Here is a 27607-nt window from a genome sequence, read left to right as displayed (position 1 = left end):
AGGTTACATCAGTAGCGCCACATGTGGCAACAAAGCAAATCAGCTGCGCCATTAAAAATTGATAGGTATTAGATATTATACATATAGAAATTTATACAGAAGTCTAAGGTACCAGTTACTTGGAATAAAGTTTTAAATTATTATCATTTTTAAATAATTCAAACCTTTGTACAAAAATATTTTTCATATACACGATTCGCTCTCCATAGTCCTCAAACAACCCAAAAAATTCTTAAACCTCGCCCTATTCCTCCAAAAGTACAATATATTAAATTATTATAACTTTTAGATATTTAAAACCTTCTCAAAGACATTTTCCACCAACCCAATCCACATATCCTAAACCCTAAACCCTAATCCCCCGATCCACATATCCCTTAAACTCGATCCTCTTCCCATATCGCCAAACAGACGGTTACTTCAGGAACCCGAACCACAAAGAATACAATAAGAGAATAAATAATTCCACATATAAAAAGAAAGAAGAAAATAGGAGCAAGCGCATGCGACACTCACGGTGGACATCGGATGCGAGTATGTTGTGGTGTTCGAGTGGTGTGGGCGTGCTAGGGAGGACCTGCAATATAACCTGTGGGGCCCTGTGTGCCGGTGTACCGTGTACGCTCTGTCCACGGGGCCCCGTGCAGGTCGTCTCCTGCCTGCAGCAAGCTGTTTCGTTCAGAGCATTGTTACAACTGTTGGAATAACGATGGTGCTCGTTGGCACCGGACTTGTTTGCAGTACCGTTCCCATCACCACCGGCGATCGTGCAGCTGGTCGAGATCGTGGTGGTCGTCGTCGTGGTCCCAGCCCCAGATCCGGAGTTCATGGTCGTCGTTGTGTTGTTGGTGGTCGTGTTGCTCGTGGAACCGCTGTTCGCGTTGCCCATTCCGTCGCTTTTCGTTTCGATCACCACCTGGGTACCCTCTGCTGCTCCCGTTTGGTTGTTCGCCACGACGAACGCGGAGTTTTCTTCTTTCGTGATGCTCATGTAGTAACAGATGTCCGTTTTCTTCATTATGTGACGGGGACCTTGACAATCATTAATGGAGGTTCACTGATTAATTTAAATTGAAACAATACTGTAAAAATTCATTATTAAATGATAATAAATATGTTGGCTTATACAATGATTATTTTGATCAAGGTTAACACACATTTTGACAAAAACTTCTCAAATTTAAAACTTCTCACACATTTTGACAAAAACTTCTCAAATTTAAAACTTCTCACACATTTTGACAAAAACTTCTCAAATTTAGAAGTTTGTTTATTCCAGTAGTTAAGAACTTCGGAACTCTTCAATCTATAATTTTGAACATTTTTAAATTTCTGATATGCAGTTCATCTGATTAATGAAGAGGCTGCTTCACTTTTATCGTTACTTTCCTTAAAGACGAGTTACCATATATATACAAATGTACTTGTATGTATATCGTACCGTATATAAAAGCACATGCAGTTGCCAACCCATGACTTGCTATGTGAGGACCCAAAGTAAAAGAAGCTATGTCATAACACACTTCCAATTACATTTTGACAAATAAAAATAATAATGAGAATAACAACTGTTGAACGCAATTCGCACTATCTCACAAATACATGTGAGACATCCATTTTCCCATTCTGACCAATTGTGTTCTAGCTCTAAACTCAGGTTTAGACCTAGCGTCCTAGGTCAGCCTCATCACGCGCCATATTGTGAGTTGCCATCAATACCGTATGTAAATGAAAATACTTAGATTAAAGTGAGTAATATAGAGTAAAATTACCAGGATTAAGAAGGATACTATCTTCATAAAATTCCGGAAGTTCCGCAGGTTTTACCGCAACCAACGCCACTCCATATTTACGATGACTATGGAATGACGCGTAGGTGAAGGATTTACCCTCGTACTCGCCGAAAAATCGTGAATCTCCGAGAATGATGTGATAAATCTCGTTGCCTGAGCATTTCCCATAAAGCCTGTGCCATTCTTCCTGCGACTGTTGGCCTTCTCTGAAAAATAAACGAGAACGTTAATCTGCACTGTTAGCTTGCTTTAATTTATATTAAACCTTGATAGCTAATTTAATGGAGACAAATATCAATGGAGATAAATATCAATGTTTAATAATATAAATAATAATGTAATGGTAAGATTAATTTTTTCATTGATACCGATGAATTTCATTTTGACTTACTGTCCTCTGGAAGTGTGCAACAGAAGCGTAACCAAAGTCGAGGCACCAGGACACGTACAATTGTTCGCCAACAGGGCATATTTGAACTCATCTTCGCAAACCACGTGTTCCGCGAACTTCACGTGAAGTTTGTTCTCCGGACGGAAAATTTGAACGTACTGAGGAACATTTGGTGCAAAATCCTTTACCGCCCACGACCTGAAATTAATCATAACAATCCTATTAGCGTTGCAACTCACTGGCTTGCTGACACTGTTTGCAATTCTCACGCAGGGAAATCTTCTACCGAGAAAAATGATAAAACTTGTGATTACAAAAAAAAATATAAAAAAAATGACAAAACTCGTAAATATAAAAATGAATATAGACAAATAATGACAATAGAGAAACAAATGAGAAAAGTATAAATTTATTGATGAATGTAGTCAAGGCAAGATGTGAATTTATTTTACTCATTTCAACAGTCCAGGACCAAACTACTCAAAATTAATATAAAAAGAAGAAAAATTAAAGGAAAAAATATAAAAATACAGGTGAAGGTAAAAAAATTTAAAAAGAACATAATTTGTAATAATTAAATTGCTTATCCCTCTGTTGCACTCTGTTCAAAATACACAACACAAAAGTAACACACCATGAAAAGAAAAAAATGTTGCAAAAAGTACATTTTCGAAAATAATGTATAACAGGTTTGTATTAAGATGTTTTTCAAATATGTTAGATTACACAAGATTAAGATGTTCAGTCATTAGTATTCTATGAGAATAACCTGACCTGAGTATCGTGTGTTCATCAGCAGCTGTTTTGTCGGCATAATTCCTGGCAGCAAGGATAAAGCAGGCTTCAGCCTCGTTCATTCTGGCCCTGGTGAGATCGCTGTCTTTCAAACACGATCCCTGAATATAAATTACCCTCTGTGCCCAAATGGGTACTTGCAGAATCATTCTCATGGTGGTATCCAATTCCATGGGCGACAGCAGTACCACGTAGTAGTCCTAGATACAATAAAATATACGCGAACATCCCTATGATGTTCAGACATTTACGAAATTTTAATTCTTGGCTGTTGGGCATTTGGGAATTTTGGGATTTGGGGACTTTTGGTATTTGGGGATTTTGGGGTGTGAGGATTTTATGAAGTTGGGGACATAGGGATTTTGGGAGTTTTGGGATTCGGGAGGTTGGGAGATTGGGAGATCTTGAAATTTTGGGATTTAGAAATTTAGGATTTAGGTGGAGTTTAGGGATTTGAGTACTTAGGGATTTGGAAATTTAGGGATCTACGGATTTATGGATTTGGAAATTTGGGAAATTGAGAATTTGGGGTTCTTAGGAATTTGGAAATTTGGAAATTGGGAACTTGGGAAATTGGGAACTTGGGAAATTGGGAACTTGGGAAATTGGGAACTTGGAAAATTGGGAACTTGGGAAATTGGGAACTTGGGAAATTTGGAACTTGGGAACTTGGGAAATTGGGAACTTGGGAAATTGGGAACTTGGGAAATTGGGAACTTGGGAAATTGGGAACTTGGAAAATTGGGAACTTGGGAAATTGGGAACTTGGGAAATTGGGAACTTGGGAAATTGGGAAATTGGGAAATTGGGAACTTGGGAACTTGGGAACTTGGGAAATTGGAAAATTGGGAACTTGGGAAATTGGAAAATTGGGAACTTGGGAACATTGGTAATTTTTGAAATTTAAAAATTTAAAAATTTGAAAGTTTGATAATTTGAGAATTTGAGAATTTGAAAATTTGAAAATTTCGAAATTTGACAAATTCGAAATTTAAGAACTCGAAAAATTAAAAAATGAAATGTGAAAGTTTGATAATTAGTGCATAAAATAATAAAAAAAAAAATGTATAAATCTTGTGTACGATGTTCAGATAATGAAATATTAAAGCGATTTTAAAGCGATAAACGACGAGGCAGCGATAAAGGATATTAAAGTAATAATTGATCAATTAAATTTCTCACCTGCAGTAATGGATGAGCATAAAATTCGTTTAGAAAATCCATGATGGTGTCGGCTTGTAGCGTTGTGCTGCAGACCACCACGTGTTTCTCACTCTGCGCTCTGTGTGATGAATACGATCCACCAAGCTTTTGTCTTTCCATCCACGTGAATGCTAGCTGTTCGAACTATTCAGACAATAAACCATATGACTATTCTACTCATTGATTATTAATAATTAATAAAACGTGTATTTCTTTAGGAAATTTGTAAATTCTGTCAAGTTTATTTTTATGAAAAATAAAATGAGATTTGAACAAATTTTGTTGTTAAAATATATTGTACGAATATATTTTACTCACATAGGTATTAGGTACTCACATAACATATGTGAGGAAACATATTTTGTTCTCATTGTTAATTCAAATATGTTTTGAACATACTTTATGTACTCCAGTATTAATGTATTATATTATCAATTATAGCTTGTATAAATAATTATAATTATAGTAATTTGAGGTGTACTTATGAATTTATTACAAATGACTTGATAGAATTATTAAAATTACAATTTCAATGAATAACTTGAGGATAAATGACAAATCTACCAAATATGATGCTAGTGATAGGTAGAAACTGACTTCGTGATTCTAACCTCAAAGAACAAACGTTTGACTGAACATACGTTTATTTTTGAAATTATTACAAATGACTTGATAGAGTTATAAAAATTACAATTTCAATGAATAAGTTGTGAATAATAATTAATCCACCAACTATGATGCTAGTGATGGGTAGAACCTCTCCTCATGATTCTAACCTCAAAGAACAAACATTTGACGGAATTAATATTTTAATAAAAATGTTTCAGTGCAATAATTTTGCCAACATAATCGACATAATTGTCTCTCATTTTAATTTCCCAAAGTGAACACTAAATCGACCAATCCATCAACTCATCGAGGAGAAACGGATTCTGTTTCTGAACCATTGTCGGATATGTTCTAAGGTATCCCTGTTTATCGGAATATCTCCCGCGATAGGTGCGACTGACAGATTTGACAGATCAATTGAACGCTAATTACAGTCATCACGATCAGCAATCGGCTGACGTCTGCCCTTTGACACTATCCTTCGTCATTAGTTAATGATCTCGGTCAACAAGCACAATAGCGTATTTGGGTTAAATTCCACCACAGGGGATTTAATTCTGTGTTTGTTGCTGGCGTGTATTAATTAGATACGTGGATACATACACAAACACTGTCTTATAAATCTCAATCAAATAACAGGGTTTTGCACGTGCTATCGCTTTTACTGCGGTAAAAGTAAATCTACATATAATGCGGAGATAAGGTTGGGAATTCATGTATATACATGGACGTTATTCTTCATTCATAGTATATTGGATTATTTTTTTGTGTAATCAGAAAATATTGTAATCGATATGCAGTAGGTGGAAAGTAACCTTTATTAACATTCTGCGAACTTTTAATTTTTTGGTTTATAATATCGTTACACACTTGTGACGCACATCAAAGTTCAATTATAACAAAAATACATCGTGTTTGCTCTACAACTGAGTTTTGAGTTCAATACAGGTTACAATTTGTACAATTAAAGATTGTTAAATTCAAGACACGTCTAACATTGCAAGCTTCTTTCTATATTTTAATGTTGCAACAGTAATTAATTAACTCTGACTGACATAGCTGTCGAACAAATTACAAGTTAAGGGGTAAAATGAATATTAAATATTAATAATAAATACCGTACTAAAAATTCTTGTTACATATTTTAAAGAAATATAAACTTTTTTTTTAAAAACTTATTTAAAAATTCATGGTGACTTTATACAATAACTTTTAAAATTTTCTTCGTTCATAAATAATATTGTCTTTATCTGTGGATATATTAATTTGTTTTATTAATTTCTTCGTTCATAAATAGTATTGTTTTTATATGTGGATATATTAATTTGTTTTATTAATTTAACTCGTTTAATTTTGTTTCTCGCAAAATAGTAAATATACACGTTCGGTTAAGTTAATCAAGATGTAGCCATCTATGAAATATTATTACGAGAAGAAATAATACTGCAAGTACCTGGGTGGGTAGAACAATAAGAGCAACGCAGATCATTATAACCATGTAGAGTTGAGAGGGCCAAATGTCAGGTACAAAGTCCCCATAGCCAACCGTAGAAAATGTGACCACAACGTAGTATGTGCTTTGGAACAGATTCAGATGCCTGTGCCCTGCTCTTTGGAAGTGCTGGATCCCGCATACGCTGAAACATTCGTTGAAAAGAGCTTTTTCCGATGGTGATTGATTTTTGGAGAATTCTATTAAACCTTATATTTCCTAAATTCTTCGAGGAATTTGGGAATTAGGGATTTAGGAAGTTGGCAATTGAAAAATTGGGATACGTGGAAATTGGGATATGTGGGATTTGGGAAATGTGGAAACTGGAATATGTGGGAATTGGGATATGTGGGATTTGGGATATATGGGAATTGGGATATGTGAAAATTAGGATATGTGGGATTTGGGATATGTGGGATTTGGGATATGTGGGAATTGGGGTATGTGGGAATTGGGATATGTGGGATTTGGGAAAAGTGGAAACTGGAATATGTGGGATTTGGGATATGTGGGAATTGGGGTATGTGGGAATTGAGATATGTGGGATTTGGGAAAAGTGGAAACTGGAATATGTGGGAATTGAGATATGTGGGATTTGGGATATGTGAGACTTGGGATATGTGGGAATTGGGATATGTGGGAATTGGGATATGTGAAAATTGGGATATGTGGGATTTGGGATATGTGGGAATTGGAGTATGTGGGAATTGGGATATGTGAAAATTGGGATGTGTGGGATTTGGGATATGTGGGAATTGGAGTATGTGGGAATTGGGATATGTGAAAATTGGGATGTGTGGGATTTGGGATATGTGGGAATTGGAGTATGTGGGAATTGGGATATGTGAAAATTGGGATGTGTGGGATTTGGGATATGTAGGAATTAGGACATGTAGAAATTGGGCTATGTGGGAATTGCGATATGTGGGAATTGGGGAATGGAATATGAAAAATTTGAATCTTTGAAAATTAAAAAATTCAAAAACTTGAAAAATTAAAAAATAAAAAAATTTGCAAAATTTGCAAGTTAAGAAAATTCATTAATCTTCAAATTGCCAACATCCTTAAATATGGCTGCTTACCCAGAATAACCTTAACCATAATATAATGAAACCCAGATTATCTTATAATCCCTCTTGAATGAAACTTACGTAGCATTTAAGAATACATGTATATTTTAGAACTAGTGTAAGTAGTCTCTACTTCTTCTAAAGATCAAACGACTGTTTTAAAGAGCATTCGTAATAGTTAGCCTAACAAAGAACATTTATAAACGATTCATTTGCATTATGCATACGACCTCAATTTTATATTTGTATCGAGTTTATATTTGCCCAGCTTGTTGCTTCTTGTTTCTTGATGTATTTATGGCATTGGAACAGAGCTTTTTTAAATGTACGGGTGTCTCATTTCACTCTTTCAATCTTTATTACAGAGGGAGTAAAAAAAAGCTTTGAAAGGCATCATTTATTACATTCTTAGGGTAGTTTAAGGTTAGATAATGATGTATCATTACAAAATCGATTGTCAAAATATTGTAATGTAACCTTGTTTTAATTCTTTTTTATAAAATTGCTAATTTCACAAAAATGTCTAGCTTCACTATACATTTTAGCATAACACAAATTTTTTATCGAAAATATTTTTTAATATCGAAAACATCGTAACGAAGAGCACTAAAAATCATCGCAGATGTAGAAAGAAATAATTTACAAATTAACAACGTTAATTTATAAGATCACAAAAATAATGAATGAAATGTTACAATATTTCATTTGTACCCAACATACAAACGTATAAAATTCCCTGCTGATTGCTACCAAGGATCTTTTAACTGTTACCTCGTGAATTTGACGCAACGATTTTATTCGATGCCTGCGTATCGGCAATAAGTCGAACGAATTGACAAAAAAAGAATCGAACAGCATGAGATGGAGAGCAATATTGCTTTTTTAATTGGACGCTTTTCGTTTCGCGAACGACTGCTTCGACGTCCACTGAAAAACGTACCTACATATCTCGTATCCTTTTTCAAAATTGTGTTTACGTTTGTTACTGTCACTGATGCATTGATTGTGATACTTGGAGTCGTGTATCAAAGACTGATTAACATAATACAAGGATTATGAATTTTTGGAATTTTTGGAAATTTGAGATTGTTGGAATTTTGGGGATTTTGGGAATTTTGGAAATTTGGGAATTTGAGAGATTTTGGAATTTTGGGAATTTTGGGAATTTTGGGAATTTTGGGAATTTTGGGAATTTGGAAAATTTAGGGGATTTTGGTAATTTTAGAAATTTGGTGAATTTCCGGGATTTTGAGAATTTGAGAATTTTGGGAATTGGGATATGTGCGAATTAGGAAATGTGAGAATTGGAATATGTGGTAATTAGGATATATGGTAATTAGGATATGTGGGAATTGGGATATGTGGGAATTGGGATATGTGGGAATTGGGATATGTGGGAATTGGGATATGTGGGAATTGGGATATGTGGTAATTAGGATATGTGGGAATTGGGATATGTGGGAATTGGGAAATATGGGAATTGGGATACGTGGGAATTGGGATATGTGGGAATTGGGATATGTGGGATTTGGGATATGTGGGACTTGGGATATGTAGGAATTGGGATATGTGGAAATTGGGATATGTGGCAATTGGGATATGTGGGAATTGGGATATGTGGGAATTGGGAAATGTGGAAATTAGTAAATGTGGAAATTGGGATATGTGGGAATTAGGATATGTGAGAATTAGGATATGTGGGAATTAGGATATGTGGGAATTAAGATATGTAGGAATTGGGATATGTGGGACTTGGGAAATGTGGGAATTGAGTAATGTGGGAATTGGGAAATGTGGGAATTGGAAAATGTGGGATTTGGGAAAAGTAGAAATTGAGAAATGTTGGATTTGGGAAATGTAGGAATTTGGGAAATTTTAAAAATTTTGGGAACTGGAAATTTTGAAAATTTAGAAATTTGGCAGTTTAAAAATTTGTAATTGTGAAAATTTAGAAGTTAAATATTTTTAAACTTGAAAATTTGAAACGATATAAATTTTGAAGGCGTCACATTCATACTTATGACATAAAAATTTGAAATCCTCTTATAGATGCTTGTTTCTTATTCTTATTCCAAAGAAAAGTCGAAAGAGTTGATTATATGTCTCTACATTAAAGTAAGCGACATTACGAGATGAAATTGAAAATGTTATTTCAACAGTGTCAACGATATATTTAGAGAGGAAGCTTTCAGGGGATTAAATGAGCGCGTATTTCTTTCCTTTCCTAATTCGTCGCAAAACGATTTCTTTGATTTATACTGGCAATGCTCGCTGGAGAGTCTGTAAAATTTTATGAGAGATACGAAGTTGAGTTTACGATTTCATTTAAGCTTCCGATTAATATTTTTGTCGAGCTCATGGCGATGAAATGAACGATAAAGTAATTTCACTTACTTATTCCATATTTTTGTGACTTATAAAATTAAGCAAGCATTATTCAAATTAATTATAAACACTATACTATATATTTATACTTATACACGTATTATATCAATATTGTATTATCACATACGTACTAGAGTATAGACGTATGCAATACATATGTATTTTCATATACATGTATTCATTATATTTATAGCGATGATAATATTTATTATGTTTATCTCTGTAAATAATGAAAATACATGCGATAACACACTGAATATCCAAAATCAAATATCATGAAATAATTATAAAAGAAACAATAGAGATTTATTACTGTACAAATGAAGTAAACTGTAGCTCCATTATAACAACGTTATCATTATCGATTGTACAAGTACTCTGCTCGTACTATGTTTCACGTCGAGAAAACGTAGATTACTCCGTTTGCTGTAAACCTTAGTAATCGTTGTAAGTAAGCGTGTTCGTTAACTATACATCTTCAAACTTGACATGCCATTCGTAAAGTGGACGTTTGCTGACTTTCTCGGAAACAGTGAAATAGATAGTTCACAGTTGTAACTTGGTAGACAATGTATGTCGCTCATTAGGTCTTACATGTTGCGTTTATTTCATCATTGAATATTCAAATTGTATAAATATGTATGTATGTATAAAGAAGAATAAATATGAAAAATAAGTTCCACAAATTATTTTGGTATTTGTTGTATGTTAAGCAAGGTAGATGTGTTCAAATTTAAGTTTAGGAATTCAAACATTTACACATATAAAAATCTCAAATTATCAGATTAAGAAATCTGGCCACTTAAAAGTTTGAACATACAGAAAGTTTCATATTTGATAAAATTTTTGTGACTGTAAAAAAATTGTTGTTGGGTCTGAAATTTTTTTTTAGGGTGGTACAAGTTTGACCATTATCGAGCCTAGCAACAGAACAAACATTGACACCGAGCCAAGAACAGTATCTATCGCTCGTTTGAAGAACGACTTCCGAATAATTTGAAGATCGGCTGAGAAGATAGGCGACATCCGGCCACCCTTGTCGCTTTGTGCACGACGACAAGGGCAAGCTTACAAGTACGTCGTTCTAGAATTACACGGTAAATAATGAATCACGTACGATCGATGGTGATACCAATCCATCTACACGAACCGCCACGATTACTTATTAACATCTGTCCCACATTGCATCTGGGTCAATCAGCCGAGTTTCACGCTTTCATCGAGTGATCGTGATCTCTGTCGTACAATATTGCGTTAGTGTCACGAAACAAACTGACCGAGCGACAACAATTCGCGTAGGTGTCCGATATCGCGAAGAAAAGTAACGACATGACCACCTACTGTCTCCTTCGTTAACGAAACTTTCCCTCCACCTTTATCGAAAGGCCACGAGAACTTTTCAAAAAGGGGTTGTTACCCGAGTTCGTGTGAACCCTTGAAAATGTCACGTTCGAGCAGCAATTCCCCGGGAAAATTGGATTAATATATCGACCGTTTTACTGCCTTTACCGACATTCGTTCAGAGGTTCAAAGCTTTAAGGGAGGAACTGATAGGAAAAATTGCTGCTCTTTTGCATAAATCAACGGTTTAGTGACATGGTAAGGATGTTACTTAAAATTGTCAAACTTTAAATTTTTTTTAAGTTATTAATAATCAAATGTTAGGAGTAGGAGACATTTTTGTATAAAATTAATTTGGAGATCATTTGTGTTTAAGGTACAAGAGAGGTTTCAAATTGATAGATGTTTAGTATTTTCAGTATTTATGAATAACACGTTACGGTGCAAAATTAACGTTTGTCAGACACAATATGAGTTATCAAGGAAAAAGACAATTAATTTTTTAATTTAATCTTTTAATTTTTTAATATATGCTGTAAATGAAGTACTAAGAACATTGAAATGTTTTTTCTTTCGTTATTCTCCTAAATAATAATTAATTTAATTCGAGTTGTAGCGGTGAGCACTCTTGACTAATATGGCGGCCAACAACTTAAGAAAATGGCGGATGAACAGATTCCTATAATAATACTTAAATGACTACAAAATTATGTTATTCAGTACAGAGATAATTTCATTCACAACAAAAATTAATTTTGATCCTTCTCTAACATAAAAATAAACTAATTTTGTAACTAACATACAATAAAGTTTCAAGGACAAGGAATTTTTTAAGTCGAAATTTGAATAATAAATAAATCGAACTAAATTCGATAATAAATCATTTTAACGTCGTACAAAATCCTTTCTTGACTTCTTCAATTTTTTAATTGTCCAACGAGAACTTGGAACGCATTCGATTCCCACGACACAATCAACATGTTAATAAGCTGCGTCGCGCTTACTCTTTGGTTTCGATATATGATTTTGTAATTTCCAGGAACACTATGCTCGATCGAATGCAACATGTAACCTGTCGAACGAATAATAGATCGCGTAATGAGGTTCGGTTGAAATTGCCTTTCGTTTGCAGAAGAGTAATTACGTGCGCGTAATATTTTGCGTCTTGATCAAGGTAAACGGAATTCTCCTTCTGTGTAAACAGATTTAGCGTGAATAAATAATTTTACGTTTCAATCGTTAAATTTTATTATGTGAATCAATAATTACCTTTCATTTGAATCACTACGTATATCAATCACGAGTTACAAATGAGTGAAGTTGCAGACCTTGTCAAATATTCATACGCAGCAAATATGACTTTCAAACATTCCCGCAGCATAATACACTTAAAAGGCGTATGTGTATCGATTGTTTGCTATTTTTTGTTTCGCTGTATCATTATTACAAACTTTGTTCCATATATAGAAAAAAAACGATCGGGTAATAAAGAGGTTGGACATGAACTACTTCCAGTTGCAGTTGAAATCGTATTTTTAGCGTTTGTGTACGGTCGATTGCGTTTGTGGGTACTTTCCTTTATTTTCACGATGTTTTATTAATTGGCAAGATTACGTTTTTATTTAATTAAATTTAAGGAACTTAAATTATATTCCTTGATTTTAAATTTAAGATCAGCTTCAACTTGGGTTTTGGTCAGATTATTTTAATTTTGAAAGTTTTTATAATTCCAAATTTTCACATTTTCAGATTCCCAAATTTTTATATTCACAGTTTGCAAGTTACTAGTTTTAGTAAATTACTATGATTGTACGTGATGGAACTTTGAAGTTTCATTTCTTTTTTATCTGAAGGATTTCAAATAAAAGATTGATGAAACTCACCTAGTAAAGACAAGGCACAGTAACGTAGCGCTGAGGATCATTAATTGTTGACTTAAAGCTGATTGAGATTTCTGCATAGCTCTGTGCAGGTCATTCTGCAAAAACACATTAACAATAAAAATAACAATTCAGTAACAGAAAGCAGATATAAATTACTTACGAACATATTCTCCAAGGAATGCTTTGCCAACCAGCAATTTAGGAACACCGGAATGAACAGATTTCGCATTGGTGGATAAAGTAACTGAAATCATAATTTGTCATCGCTCAAATGATTACTTAATGACAAAAAAAATAATTTTAGCAACACTTGTTTTTAATAACCTATGAAGCTAAATTAACATTTTTTACATTCTTCAAATTTATAAATATTTAAATATTTAAAAATAAGAAATTATACAGTGCAAGCTCCTCAGATATCTGCTAGAAAATAAAGATAAAATCTGATAGTATAGATGACGTTTGTCTTCAAAATACAGTTTGCGTATCGTAAGGCAAATGGCGAACAAACAATGTAGCATAGCTTGGATTTAGGGATCTCAGACGTTGGAGAAGTGACACAAAACTAATGATGCTAAGCCAATTAAATTTCGAGGCATAACCCTCTGATAATGTTGAATCCCATTTTCGTTCCGATCAAGGGTGCTGAAGGTCGGGATCGATACACCATGTAATTTATCGTAAACCTCGAACTCCATTTCCTTTTAAATCATTATTCTAATCTATTCACAATTCAAATTTCAAATTACTTTTGCCTCATATGAAAGCTATCACCGAGTGAAGCACATACGTGTATCCACATATGAGCTAATACGCATACATTACAAATACAATTATTCATCAATCAGCAATCATAAAAATTTTGCCCACAAATCCACACAAAAATACTGTAATTTATGTCTATCAAAATTGTAGAAATGTTACAGAGTCCCCTACTTAAAAATTAAAACGTGAATCTATCGAAATGAATATCAGTCTACTGCATCATTGACTTTCACTACTTGGCTTGACTGCTTACTCGTACCACCTGTACCAAACCACTTCGTACAGCGATCACAGCAAAAATATCGTGTCACCTCTCGATATTAATCAATCAAGCCGCGAAAGTTTATAACCCAACAATAAAAGCAACAAGTTCATCCCTGTCGGAGGAACAAAACGCTATTCAGATTGACATAGCTCGGAGAATTGGAACTCGGTGCTTATATATCGATGTTTAACCGAATCGATGCAAAGCAACAAGTTCTTTACACTTTCATCATGGTGGCTGTTAACGGAATGAAGACTGGTTATACCGTGTGGTTAGTGGTTCGACGAAATAAAGTCCCATTGGAAGCGTCTGATGTTGCGTGCCAGAGAAACGTAAAACCTAAAGATTTCTATCGCTGCCTGGTGAAATGGAATTCAGAAGGAATCAGGGGATACGATTCGTTTTATTGCCAAGCTACGAACAAATCAGCAGATCTTTTCTTGCGTATCGTCCCCTTAACGAACCGTTTTATGACTCCTTATATTTCCGGGCTTCATTCTTCGTGCGTGTAATAAACAAGCTTTTCTTCCTTTCTATTATTGCGATTACAGGCATTCTTTTTTATAACGTGGTATAACAACATGATATAATATAAGATATATCTTAAAAGAATAATGGACTTCATTGTCACAAAAAGGACTAAATAAAATGGACAAGGATCATGTTCATACTACATGGACTACCTCAGAAGTACATAGATTTCATTGTCATAAAATGTGCTTAAATAAAATGGACAAGGATCATGTTCATACTATATGGACTACCTTAGAAGTACATAGACTTCATTGTCACAAAATGTAATTAAATATAATGGACAAGGTTCATGTTCATACTATATGGACTACCTTAGAAGTACATAGACTTCATTGTCACAAAATGTAATTAAATGAAATGGACAAGGCTTATGTTCATACTATATTGACTACCTTAAAAGTACATAGACTTCATTGTCTTAGAATGTATTTAAATAAAATGGACAAGGTTCATGTTCATACTATATGAACTACCTCAGAAGTACATAGACTTCATTGTCACAAAATGTAATTAAATAAAATAGACAAGCTTCATGTTCATACTATATGGACTACCTCAGAAGTACATAGACTTCATTGCCACAAAATGTAATTAAATAAAATAGACAAGCTTCATGTTCATACTATATGGACTACCTCAGAAGTACATAGACTTCATTGCCACAAAATGTATTTAAATAAAATAGACAAGGTTCATGTTCATACTACACTGACTACCTTAGAAGTACATAGACTTTATTCATATAATTTAATCACATAATGTACTAAATGGACAACGTGAAGGATAACAAATTGATTAAAAATTTGCTGCAGTACCTTAAAGTGTCTAAACTGTACAACAAGTTGTAAATATATATGCACTGAATCGCTAATAACCCATGAGTGGTTGATGCGACTATAAATAAATAAATGAAACAAAAATATGTGCAAGTATTAAGCTGATACTGCATAAACTTAAAGTTGCAACTGTTCAAAGTGACCATCTCAACATAAATGTATTCTCATAAACCGAATTCTATAAACTAAAGCCTTCATGAATTTTAAGTTCAATGTTATCAATTTCAAATCCAAAGTGTGAGTAAAATTAAAAAATCGTGTAATTGTAAAAAGAATTGAATAATGACTCACCGTGATCGTGAAGGGTATAGTGTTGACCAGCTCGAGGATGAAGTGGAAAGAGAGAAGCTGCTGCCAGACGTTTCCCTGCGAACATGACGAAGACAGCTCAACAAACCCAGCGACAATTAAAAAAAAGTGCAAAATGCAGTAGAAAAACGTTCCACATAAAACAGCGATCGTTCTGCAATTTCAATGCAACGTGCTCGTTAACTAACGTTCCTAAAATGCATCGAATTCAAAATCAACAGGTGCTGCGTTAATTGCCGAAAATTAATTTAATGTTCTCTATGGATTTGGAAACCGGCAAGCTGGCTCGTATAAGTAAATATTAATTAAACTATTATACGAACGCTATAATTACGGGGCATTGGACGCGAGTTTGCTTGCGCAATATATCGTTGATTCATGTTTATCCGTCGGTAAATAATATTCTGCTGTTACACAGTTGTGGTGAAAAATAATTTACTGTTATTTAAAAATGTTGTTTGTGGCAATTTTTAGCTTTGTTGAAAGTTTTTTTAAATTTGTGTTTTCCTTTAAATTTCTTTTCTTTAAATGCTTTTTTGCCGCGTGAAACTGCGACACAAAATGGCGGAACATTGCAGGAAATTGATGGCTACTGTGTTTGCAACCATTTCGAGTTTACACTAAATGTATTACGTAAAAGCTGTTATTAAATTTGAGGTTATGACAAATAAATAATTTGTATTTAATTGCAATTTTCTTTGATGGGTAGATTACTACATAAGCATATTCACTGTCAAATTTAGTTTGATTTCATAAATGAGTTCGACGATGAGTTTGATAAATGAGTTTCAACTTGTTAAATATTTCAAAACTAAACTTTCTAATTAAATCACAATTAAATTTTACAATTTCATAAACAAAAAGACAGAGATTGAAGAAAGTTTTAAAAATTATTAAGCTTCTTTTGAATATTATTAAACTTTGAATTAACAACTGTGACAGTTCTTTATGTATTTCTTATTAAGTAATAAAAAGTTTGAAGTCCACGAACAAATTTCGTAAAAACCTGTCATTACAAATCATTCAGTTGTTCGCTGTCAATGAATTCAGAAAAGTGGAACGTTTGCATTAGCATTCAGATGCCACTTAAATATAGTATGTACGTATTTCTTCCTTTATCGATAGAAGCTTTCTCAAAATCTGTGTCACACTTCAATGTCGACTAATATTCCTTGGCATACATTTTCTACTTCTGTTCGTTTCTGTCGAGCTGTCAACCGTTCAAATTTTTCTCATCCGCTTCGGAAAAGTTTCTTTGAATTCGATCAACTTTCAAAGCGAAGGCTCTCGGAAAGATTACAGAAACAAACGGGAATGAGTAAACTTTAAATCTATGCCTTTTAATGCATATTAATGTTTTCTCGTATAGTTAGATATCTTATTTCGTTCCTATTTTACTTTCGAATTATTATTCTGGGATATCGAGTGGAACATGACGGTACTATTGAATATGAGGAAATGTACAATGAGGAAAATGATAATGTAATCAGATGTGGGATCAAAACTTTACTCTTGAGAAATTACATATTTTGGGATTTCAATTTTTGGGACATAATATTTTGAAAGCGAGGAATGTGGAAGTTGGAAAGTAGAATTTGGGAATTTGGGAAATTGGGGATTTGGGAATTTGGGAATTTAGGAATTGGGGAATTTGAGAATTGGGGAATTGGGGAATTGGGGAATTTGGGAAATTGGGGATTTGGGAAATTGGGAATTTGGGAATTTGGGAATTGGGGAATTTGGGAATTTGGGAACTGGGGAATTTGGGAATTTGGGAATTTGGGAATTTGGGGATTTGGAGATTTGGGAATTTGGGAATTTGGGAAATTGGGGATTTGGAGATTTGGGAATTTGGGAATTTGAGAGTTTGGAAATTTGAGAGTGTGGAAATTTGAGAATTTGGAAATTTAAAAACTTGGAAATTTGAGAATTTGGAAATTTGAGAGTATGGAAATTTGAGAGTGTGGAAATTTGAGAGTGTGGAAATTTGAGAATTTGGAAATTTAAAAACTTGGAAATTTGAGAATTTGGAAATTTGAGAGTATGGAAATTTGAGAGTGTGGAAATTTGAGAATTTGGAAAGTTGAGAGTGTGGAAATTTGAGAATTTGGAAATTTAAAAATTTGGAAATTTGAGAATTTGGAAATTTGAGAATTTGGAAATTTGAGAATTTGGAAACTCGAAAGTGTGGAAATTTGAGAATTTGGAAATTTGAAAAGTTGGAAGTTTGTGAGTGTGGAAATTTGAGAATTTGGAAATTTGGAAATTTGGAAATTTAGAAAATTAGGAACTTGGAAATTTGGAAATTTAGAAAATTAGGAACTTGGAAATTCAAGAACCCGAAAATCTATTACCAAGGAAATTATATTATATTATACATAAAACCTATGACAAAGATAAAATGAACGAATTAACTTCGTAGGTACTATCAACTCATTTATCTTCAAAATCTCGTCAAAGCAAGCTTAAAAATATACCGAAAGCGCTACCACACGATAACTCGATAAACCTTTTCGAGGATTCTGCTATTATTAATATCCCCGGAGATTTACGAATAGCAGACGAATGCAATTTGTAGAGGGGGCAAAAAAACGAGTGCCTTTTTAAAAAGCTGCCTTGTCGAGCCACGAATTTCATTTCATTAAATGCTGTCGCGGTGAAGGAATGCATTTTTAAAGAATCCCACCGACAAAGGATTCGTGAATTTTTCACGAAAATCGCTGCTGGCTTTCTAAGAATCGTTTGCTTACAGCTGCTTCATCTTTGGCCAGGCGAAAATTAATGAAAAGCAATTCTAAAGTTTCTGAATACGATAATTTGGCCGTTCCGTTCTCAATTAGCTTTCTTGCATAAATTGGGAAATTTTAGATGCAAAGATTATTATTAATTGTACAGATTATTGTTATTTAATAATTGTTTGTAATATTAATCTAATCATGTTTCCTATAATTGTATTATGACAACAATTAATAATTACCGATTTTTAATAGAATTATGTATAATAATTATTGAAATTATTCTGCCTCGTAATCTCTGCATACTTTTTTGTCGAGCCCGCTGGACTTGCTCTTTTTCCACGTCATGTTTTTAATTTTTTTTGTCTTTTGTAATAATTTAAATAATTTTTTTTGTAATAATACAACAAACTCTTTATCTTTCACCGATTCAATCGCAACGTCTTTCTTCTCCTTTCGTTATTCCGTGTTCAAATCCTACCGTCAATTAAACTAGTAAACGTAGTCGAAATTATACCGTGTTTGGTTTCATTTTAATCGGAAAAATGTCAAGAATTAATTGGTAAAAGTTTGATAACGAAAAAGTCAAAAATAAAAAAGTTTTGTATTTGCATTGGTATAGTCTCACGGATATACTGGAACCGCGGATCACGTTACATTTCTCGGCGCGCGAGCTTCACGGTGTCGCGAGGGGTCTTCCCCCCACTGGTCATTTTTTGCGCGTATCGCGGGGGCTGCGGATCGCGAACTGGGCACCGCAACCGCCAGGTGGCCAGCCACGAATTGTTTTTCTCACAATTATAATGGGCTTCCGCGAGTATATTAAAGGGCCGCGAGAAAGAAGTGACGCCATGATTCCGATTCACGTATAAGGTCTTTACCTATACGTAGAAAACGGAAGCATGCTCACATTTTTATGTTAGGGGATAGCAAGTTGGTTTCATACCCGCGCCCCTAAGTGTCCCATTTTGGGAATCTCTAATTGATGATTCCATTTATGGAAAGCAGTCTGCTGCTGATCACCGATGATACACGCCATGTCCTCTGCCCTGCTTAACACTGCTCACCATGGTGACATCCCGATGGAAGCTTCCACCCAAGACACAATCCCCTGATTCTTCCAGACCGAATAGGTACACAAACCCCTGAGTGTCCCACACTGAATGTCCCAGACCCTGGAATGCCCTGACCCCTAAACACACCCCATACCCCAAGAATGCCACACACCACTAGTTGTCCAAGACCTGGTGGAGTGCCCCATACCCCCAAATACTACACACCATTAGTTGTCCAAGAGCTAGTAGAATGCCCCATACCCCCCCAAAAAACCACACACTAATTGTCCAAAATCCAGTGGAGTTTCCCAGGACTCCTGAATGCCCCACATCCTTAAATGCCCCACACCAAAAATTGACAAATATTATTACATATATTAAATACTATTGTACATGTATACTATTAATTGCAAATATTTTGTATTCTGTGAATATAGAAATGTTTAACAATTATTTAAAAATACTCTGAATCTATATTAAATAATTAGCATTGGCTCTCGTGGTCGCACAGCAGTTAGTCCAAAAATAATGATACGCAAAACTTTCGAAAATGAGCGAAATAGTGTTACTTGCATTAAACAGTTATTAATGTCATTATTATTTTTATTCGCCGAAATGTACCGCAAGAAATGTTCACGATGTATATATCTTCTTTTACTTTGTCCCTCCACCCTGTGATTGACATCTGTAGAACTTCCATTTTCCCTCGAATCTCGATTGATCCCCAATCTGCTAACGATCGAATTAAAATCAGCTTCTTCCGAGAGAACAAAGAGCAAGTCATTTCTCAAGTTCAGCCCGCTTCAAAATCTGAAATCACGGAGTCAAGCAAATCCTCCGGAGCGTCCCATTTATTTTTCCACTCAATCACCGTATTCGCCGTACCGGCAACTTTCCCCTTCGTGAGAGGAATCTCCTTAAAGCCTACTAGACGACCAATCCTCCGACGGTGAACTACGTAAATCGAGAATGACGGATGAAGACATAATAGCGGAGGCAAAGGAATCACGGTTGTACACGTTGCTTCACGTGACTGTAATCCATTCAACGGTCATTAGTCGTGAGTCGAGATTGGATTTGCCTCACTGACTTCGCCAAATATACTCGATTACTCACCGTGAGAATTGTCTGTCTATTTTACTCGCTGGAATAATTTGAGACGATGGATCTTCGACAGTTTGGTGTTTTGATGAGTCTTTGAAATGTTATGAGGGTTTTGGGGAAAAGTCTTTGAGTTATTCAGTTACCAAAATATCAAACTATCAAATTATCAAATTATTCAGCTATCAAACTGTCAAACTCTCAAACTATCGAATTCTCAAATTCTCAAACTCTAACACTCTCAAACTCTCGAACTCTCGAACTCTCAACCTCTTAACCCTTCAAACTCTCAAACTCTCAAGCTCTAACACTCTCAAACTCTCGAACTCTCGAACTCTCGAACTCTCAAACTCTCAACCTCTTAACCCCTCAAACTCTCAAACTGTCAACCTCTTAATCCTTCAAACTCTCAAACTCTCAAACTCTCAAACTCTCAAACTCTCAAACTCTCAAACTCTAACACTCTCAAACTCTCGAACTCTCAAACTCTCAACCTCTTAACCCCTCAAACTCTCAAACTCTCAACCTCTTAACCCCTCAAACTCTCAAACTCTCAACCTCTTAACCCTTCAAACTCTCAAACTCTCAAACTCTCAACCCCTCAAACTCTCAACCTCTCAAAACTCTCAAACTCTCAACTCCTCACCCTCTCAAACTCTCAACCTCTTAACCTCTCAAACTCTCAAACTCTCGAACTCTCAAACTCTCAAACTCTCAACCCCTCAAACTCTCAACCCCTCAAACTCTCAAACTCTCAAACTCTCATCCCCTCAAACTGTCCACCTTTCAACGTCTCAAACCACTAAATTACCAAATCGCCCACCACAAAATTCCCAATTTAAAAAATTCCAAATTTTCCATCAGAGTTTACCTAAAACTTAACCTCCTCTTGAACATCATTATAACATAATAGTAATCTAATATCTCAAATAATCGAAATACGTGTCCTAAAGATTGCTAAACATCTCAAATAAGATTCTCACAAAATAAACGAATTCCAATAAAAAAGCCATCAGAAGATATTGATAAAACAAAATCGGAAAAGTCCATGTTCAACGTGTGCTAAACGCTTCCGGGAAAATAAACCCGATACACCGACGATAATAATAACGATAACAATAACTATGGCAACAATAATGGCGATAACAGCTACATCCACGATACCATTCACGACATTGCTAAACCATGAAACGAAAGAAGAGGTTACCAGCGATAAGATACGCGGGAAAAAGCTATAAGGAAACGAAGAAATCCCATCAAAAGCGACTACTTCCTTAATCTCCTGAAATGCTTTCGCGCATCGACGAACACTATGTATTTTATACATATATTGCAGGGTTTTCGGACGGGAATTAATCTTCTTGTGCGTTCTTCTGCAAATATTGTGTATTATTTAATATTTTAAATTATTTTTTTTGGATTGTCAAATATAAATTGGTAATTTTTGTAATTATCGAGGAAGATGTATGAAACATTTTTGATATTTATTTCTTGTTACAAGTTTTGCAATATTATTGAATTTATTTAATAGATTGGTTAGGTTAGGTTAGTTTGAACGAATAGAATTTTACATTATAGAAAAATAATTATTGTCAAGCATGTTTTGTTTTTTATTAAATTTCAAAACAATTATGTCACATATTTTGTGAGTATATCATCTATGTATTATACATATGTCACCTATGTACTTTTTGCAAAACGACAAAGAAGTTAGTTAATTACATGATTATCAACAATGAAACAAAAATCACGACATGTTTATTGCATCAATGATTCTCGAACTTGTATTTTTATACTGACCTATATTTCACATCGAGATAAAATTTTTGAAATACCTCTTATTTAATCCATAAGCAAAGTGACCATCATTAACATTACAAGTAAAAATAAGTAATAATAATTAAATAAAAATGTCTTCAAACTTGAAGGATTAACAATGTTCATCGAAATTTCGCAACAGCCGATATGAGCAGGGTCGATTATCATGCTCATGTTTTATCAACGCAACGTTATCGAGTTAGTCGGTTGTTACAACGTGGCCAATCGGGTCTCCGGAATGCTCGATTAGTGAATAGCGTGTTACAATGGCTACACGTAGTTACAGATCGTATCGGCGATACTGTACGTGCAAAGCAACCGGTTCGTTAAATTCTGACACAGCTTGGAATAATAATTTTACATCCACCGATCGTGTCTGCGCTCGCAGCGTGTTCGCTAAGTGACTTTCATACCGCTGCAACTTCGAAAGCTTCGGGACTTTACCTTCTATGTACTTTAGCTAAGTGAAAATTCAGAATTTATACGGGTTTCCGTATAATTTAATAACGATATTTATGACTCGAAATACGGCTATTCTTGGAATTGGAATCTGCTTCGATTTTCGACTTCAATAATTTGGAATAAAGGATTTTGATTTGGAAATTGGAAATTGGAACTTCATAATATTCTTAAGACATTGAATATTAGAATATTAAAATATTACTATTAACCTGTACAATTTTCAAAATTTAACTTTAAATTATTGTAGACGCCATTTTACCTTAGCTGACATTTACGTTAGATTTAATTTTAATATTCAATACTAATATTACTGTTACCTTTGCTAATAACCTAACATTGCTATTATTAATACTAACATCTCCTATTATTAATTGCAACGTACCATAATTAGTACCAATATTGATGTATTATCATTGTTAATATTGATGTTGGTATTAGAGGTTAGATTAGTATTAAGGTTATAATCATCGCCCACGTCAGATCATCGCACAATGCTCCGATCAATACTTTTGCAATAAAATTCTTAAGTAAATTCTCTGATTGAAGTTTAATTTTTCAAGCTTGCTAAATTGAAGATCGAAAGTTTACTTCAACCGAAGAGTTCTTCAATTAACGATTAACTTTCTATCGCTAATTGAAACTCTTCTACTTACGAATCAAAATTTAACTTGTAATTCAATCGTGTTTAATCAGACTTCTAATTTATTATTTTTTTAAGTACTTACTTCAAGTTTATATTTTTGAATGAATATTTAACTTTGCATTTTTATAAATACAAGCATACAAGCAAATCATTTAATAGTTTCAGTATGTATGTTGTTGTACATTGACGGCAATGTATGTATGTAATTGTGAATTGACAACAATGTATGTGTGCAGTTGTAAATTCATAATAACGTATGTGATTGTACATTGATAACAATGTATGTAGTTATAAATTGATAATTAATATATGTATGTACCTGTATATGTATAACATTATAATGTATACATATGTGTGTATAACAAAGCATGTATTTAGTTGTAAATTCATAACAACGTATGTATGTGATTGTACATTGATAACAATGTATGTAGTTATAAATTGATAATTAATATATGTATGTACCTGTATATGTATAACATTATAATGTATGCATATGTGTGTATAACAAAGCATGTATGTAGTTGTAAATTCATAACAACGTATGTATGTGATTGTACATTGATAACAATGTATGTAGTTGTAAATTGATAACAAATATATGTATGTACTTATATATGTATAACATTGTTATGTACATGTGTGACAAAGTATGTATGTAGCTGTAAATTGATAACAAATATATGTACGTACTTGTATATGTATAACATTGTAGTGTATGTATATGTCAATTGATACCAATGTATGTATGTAGTCAAAAATTGAGAACAATACAATGATTCATGTTAGTAACATTTATTAAACATTTACGTAACACCTATCCAAAAAACAATTACGTTTAAGAGAAAAATAAAATTATAACTCCTTCATTAATCTGTTCGAATCTACAGAAAATATCAGTCATACCAATTGCGTGACCATGGTTATTTATTTGCCTTATCCTTCAGATCGAAGTGAAATATATCTCTTTCTACAATTTCGAAACATGCATTCCCTTCCATGGCGCAACGATTAATGTTCCCTTACAAAATGTGCAGTTGATAAAAATGATTAATCACAATCAGTCACATGAACATCTAACAGAGCAGCATTTTCGTTTAATAAACCCGCGAAAATGTCAAATGAACACCATTTTCCCTCAACAGAAAACTCGCTGCTAGAATTTAGGTGAACCGAGACAAACTTTCGCGTACCCCATCGTAAGACTTTCTCACATTTTTCGGTGCACTTTTCCCAGCGAAATGAGCGAAACTTTCAAATGGAAGCCGTGTTTTGTGATTACCCGCGAATCGATCGAAAGTTAGCGAAATTTTTCTTCTGTTACGCCGACGAAATTGCATTGGTTTTATATTTCGCGGGGACCTTTGCAAACTTTTTCTACTCGATTTGTAACTGGCTTCACGCATTGTGCACCTGAGAACCGTTTTCATTGCGAAATTCATTTCCTTGCTGTGTTTAGTTTCAAATGAAACTGCAGAACGAAGCTCAGCAAGAAGCTGAAGTGAATGCTACCACACACAGAAACACTTAAAACAAAGGATCTAATTGTAAAAAATTGAAATGAAAGTGCAATTGAGGGGGAATTAAAGTCACATTGAAATGCAAGGAATTGTGCTTTGAATCGATCGCTATTATTAGGTTAGGTTCAACGGTGAAAATGGTAGTAATTTTATTTAAAATGGACTTGAGAAATTAATTGAAGATCAACATCAAACTTTTGTATTATCTTCATACTTTATGAAACTTATTTTAATAAATATAATTCAGAATATTTTTTATTTTTATTGGACTTATAGGACTGTCTTTTTTATTTGAACACTTTGTTCACTTTTTTATTGGAACAATTAAATAATAAGAAAATAAAATGGAACAAGTGTGTTGAATGATATTTATTATATATAGAAGTTACTGCCACATATGTTAATTTTATTTAATTATATGATATACAGTGACTTTGTATTATTACATTTTTGATAATTTTATATCATAAACATGTAGATATGTATATCTTATATTATGATTCTACTATGACTCAAAAATATTTCATTTTACAAAATTTTTTACAAATTTACAATACATTATATCACACTAAAATATCTCTGAAATAAAATCCTCCAAATCGACAATAAAAGGCGATCGATCTAAAGCGACATCTAAATAATGAACCACTAAATGATCTTCAAAGGTTTCAAGGAAATTTCACTGCCGTAAGAATATTTCTAAGAAAAGAGAATATTACATCACAAAAAAGTGCCTTCAGTATTTTAAGCGGTTTAAATGAAACCCCGTGTATGAGGCTAGCAGAGAATCTCGAAAGCATTTTATAAAATATATATAAAGAACACAAGATAACTTTTCGTACTTTCAGCAAAAATTCCGTCAGAAAGCAGTCTGGCGTGGAGCATGCTTTTTACAAACTTCCTACCGGTGCACTAAAAAAATTATAATCCTCGAAGTTGCTCTTTGATGGACATTACAACGACAGAAAATTGCCTATGGAAATTTTTGGAACCATGCACGAAGAAACTTGCCACAAAGTAGTCAATAGGAACGTTCAGCGTCTGCTTGTTTCACATACTTAATTTATTAATACTGTTGAACGAGTAGGCGAGCAGATATTCGTGCAGAAGATCAAAATCGTGACGGAGTACATTGAGAAAAATCTTGGGAGAAATAGTTCGATACTTTAGTGCTGCATAGATGTAGAGTAAAATTTATTTTGGATTAGTGTTGTATTTTTTTGTTTGATATAGTGTGACTTGGATGGTGTCGTATTTTTGGACTTCAAATGAGCTTCGAGCTTCAAGCTTGAAATGTATATAAATGTCTTAAGTATTCTGGTCACAGCTAATTCAAGTTTAATGTTCAAGCATTAACTGTTCAGTCATTAAAATAATCTTCATTACTCACTATCATCATTAACTAGCAAATTCACTATCACATACATTAGCATCACAAGATGAGTTAACTCAAAAAACCAGAACTGATTTTTAAAATTCTGCAAGTACTAATTTCGACAAATATATTTTGTGAACATCATATGTTCTTTCTGTCACAATTGTAAGTAATTTTATGTGACTGTAAGTCTAACCTCCAAATATCAAATGTAACACTTCAGCCTAGTAACATGGTATTACAAAGTGATACCATTATGATATTATATATAAAGTGATCAATTATGTAAATAGATCAAGCTAGTTAATATAAGTCATTGTACACTTAATTGTAGTGTAGGTGTCAGCTCTATGCAGCAGTAGAAGTACGAAATATTTACAGATACAGTAAACTCTCGTTATATTGCCACAAACAGTATACTCAGAAAATTCCTCCAGTTTACTGTTCAGTTCACAACTCTAACCAAAAAGTTTCCTTACTAAAAAGTTAATGTCAACGTGATACTCTATGATATAACATAGTAAAGCCATCTTATGTGTGTGATATGAAAGTGAAGATGTCGATATAACGAGAGTATACCTAAATAGCCGAATGTCAGAGAGTTATGCATAAAATCGAATTTCCTGAGTTAAAGGATGCGTACCTTGTAACCTAAATAGGCGAGTAGCAGAGCTTCCGTTAGTGATACCATTGCCAGGATCACCTGGACCACCCACAATTCTAAGGGTCTCCTCACCCATAAAATCGCATCCCAGTTGATGGTCGGGTGCTCCTGAAATTCTTCCTCGGTGAGGTTCTGGGATACCAGGAACTCGGTTTTGTTGCCGGGCGTGCAGCCATAACTGGAAAGAGGGATATTTTTTAACGAGATCGACGAAGTTCAGGAAACCGGAGACAAAGCAAATTTTTTAAAAGCACATGATCGAGTTTCAGAGGGGGCATTTTTTAAAGCGACATGGATAAAGTTCTGAAAATCAGATAGCCAGCTAATGGAACTTGTAATTACGATCGTAGGGTTTCGGGATCATAGTTCTAACTTGACGGACGCCATTAACGCTTTAATTTCGTATTATGCACTTCACATTTTGATATTTAGTTTTCGTTTTATGTTTGTGTAACTCTTTGTACCAAATGTGTTCTAATTCTTATGCTGCATTTTTGATTTTGGAAAAACGAGTCCTGTTTTGTCAATGTAGTATAAAAATTTTATAAATTTATCATCATTTT

The 27607-nt window shown here is 33.9% G+C and overlaps 1 protein-coding gene across 8 annotated transcripts in view; it reads right to left on the bottom strand.

Annotated features, from left to right (window-relative positions):
• The window catches only part of SLO2 (slowpoke 2), a 198317-nt gene that overhangs the window by 22107 nt on the left and 148603 nt on the right, over positions 1 to 27607 (bottom strand). For 5 of the 8 annotated variants that reach the window (XM_076532059.1, XM_076532053.1, XM_076532056.1 and 2 more), the window contains 10 exons: positions 27024 to 27222; positions 15654 to 15728; positions 13123 to 13206; positions 12963 to 13057; positions 6245 to 6428; positions 4162 to 4326; positions 2959 to 3179; positions 2185 to 2382; positions 1773 to 1999; positions 517 to 1032 (listed from right to left, as the gene is read on the bottom strand). In XM_076532059.1, coding sequence (XP_076388174.1) covers positions 517 to 1032; positions 1773 to 1999; positions 2185 to 2382; positions 2959 to 3179; positions 4162 to 4326; positions 6245 to 6428; positions 12963 to 13057; positions 13123 to 13206; positions 15654 to 15728; positions 27024 to 27222 — 1964 coding nt within the window. The remainder of the gene's footprint in view (positions 1 to 516; positions 1033 to 1772; positions 2000 to 2184; positions 2383 to 2958; positions 3180 to 4161; positions 4327 to 6244; positions 6429 to 12962; positions 13058 to 13122; positions 13207 to 15653; positions 15729 to 27023; positions 27223 to 27607) is intronic. The other 3 variants (XM_076532055.1, XM_076532057.1, XM_076532054.1) reach the window with 3 other exon arrangements.

The sequence above is a fragment of the Megachile rotundata genome, chromosome 5 (genome assembly GCF_050947335.1).
Source record: "Megachile rotundata isolate GNS110a chromosome 5, iyMegRotu1, whole genome shotgun sequence".
NCBI classification, from domain to species: domain Eukaryota; kingdom Metazoa; phylum Arthropoda; class Insecta; order Hymenoptera; family Megachilidae; genus Megachile; species Megachile rotundata.
This window is presented reverse-complemented; position numbering and strand designations above follow the sequence as displayed.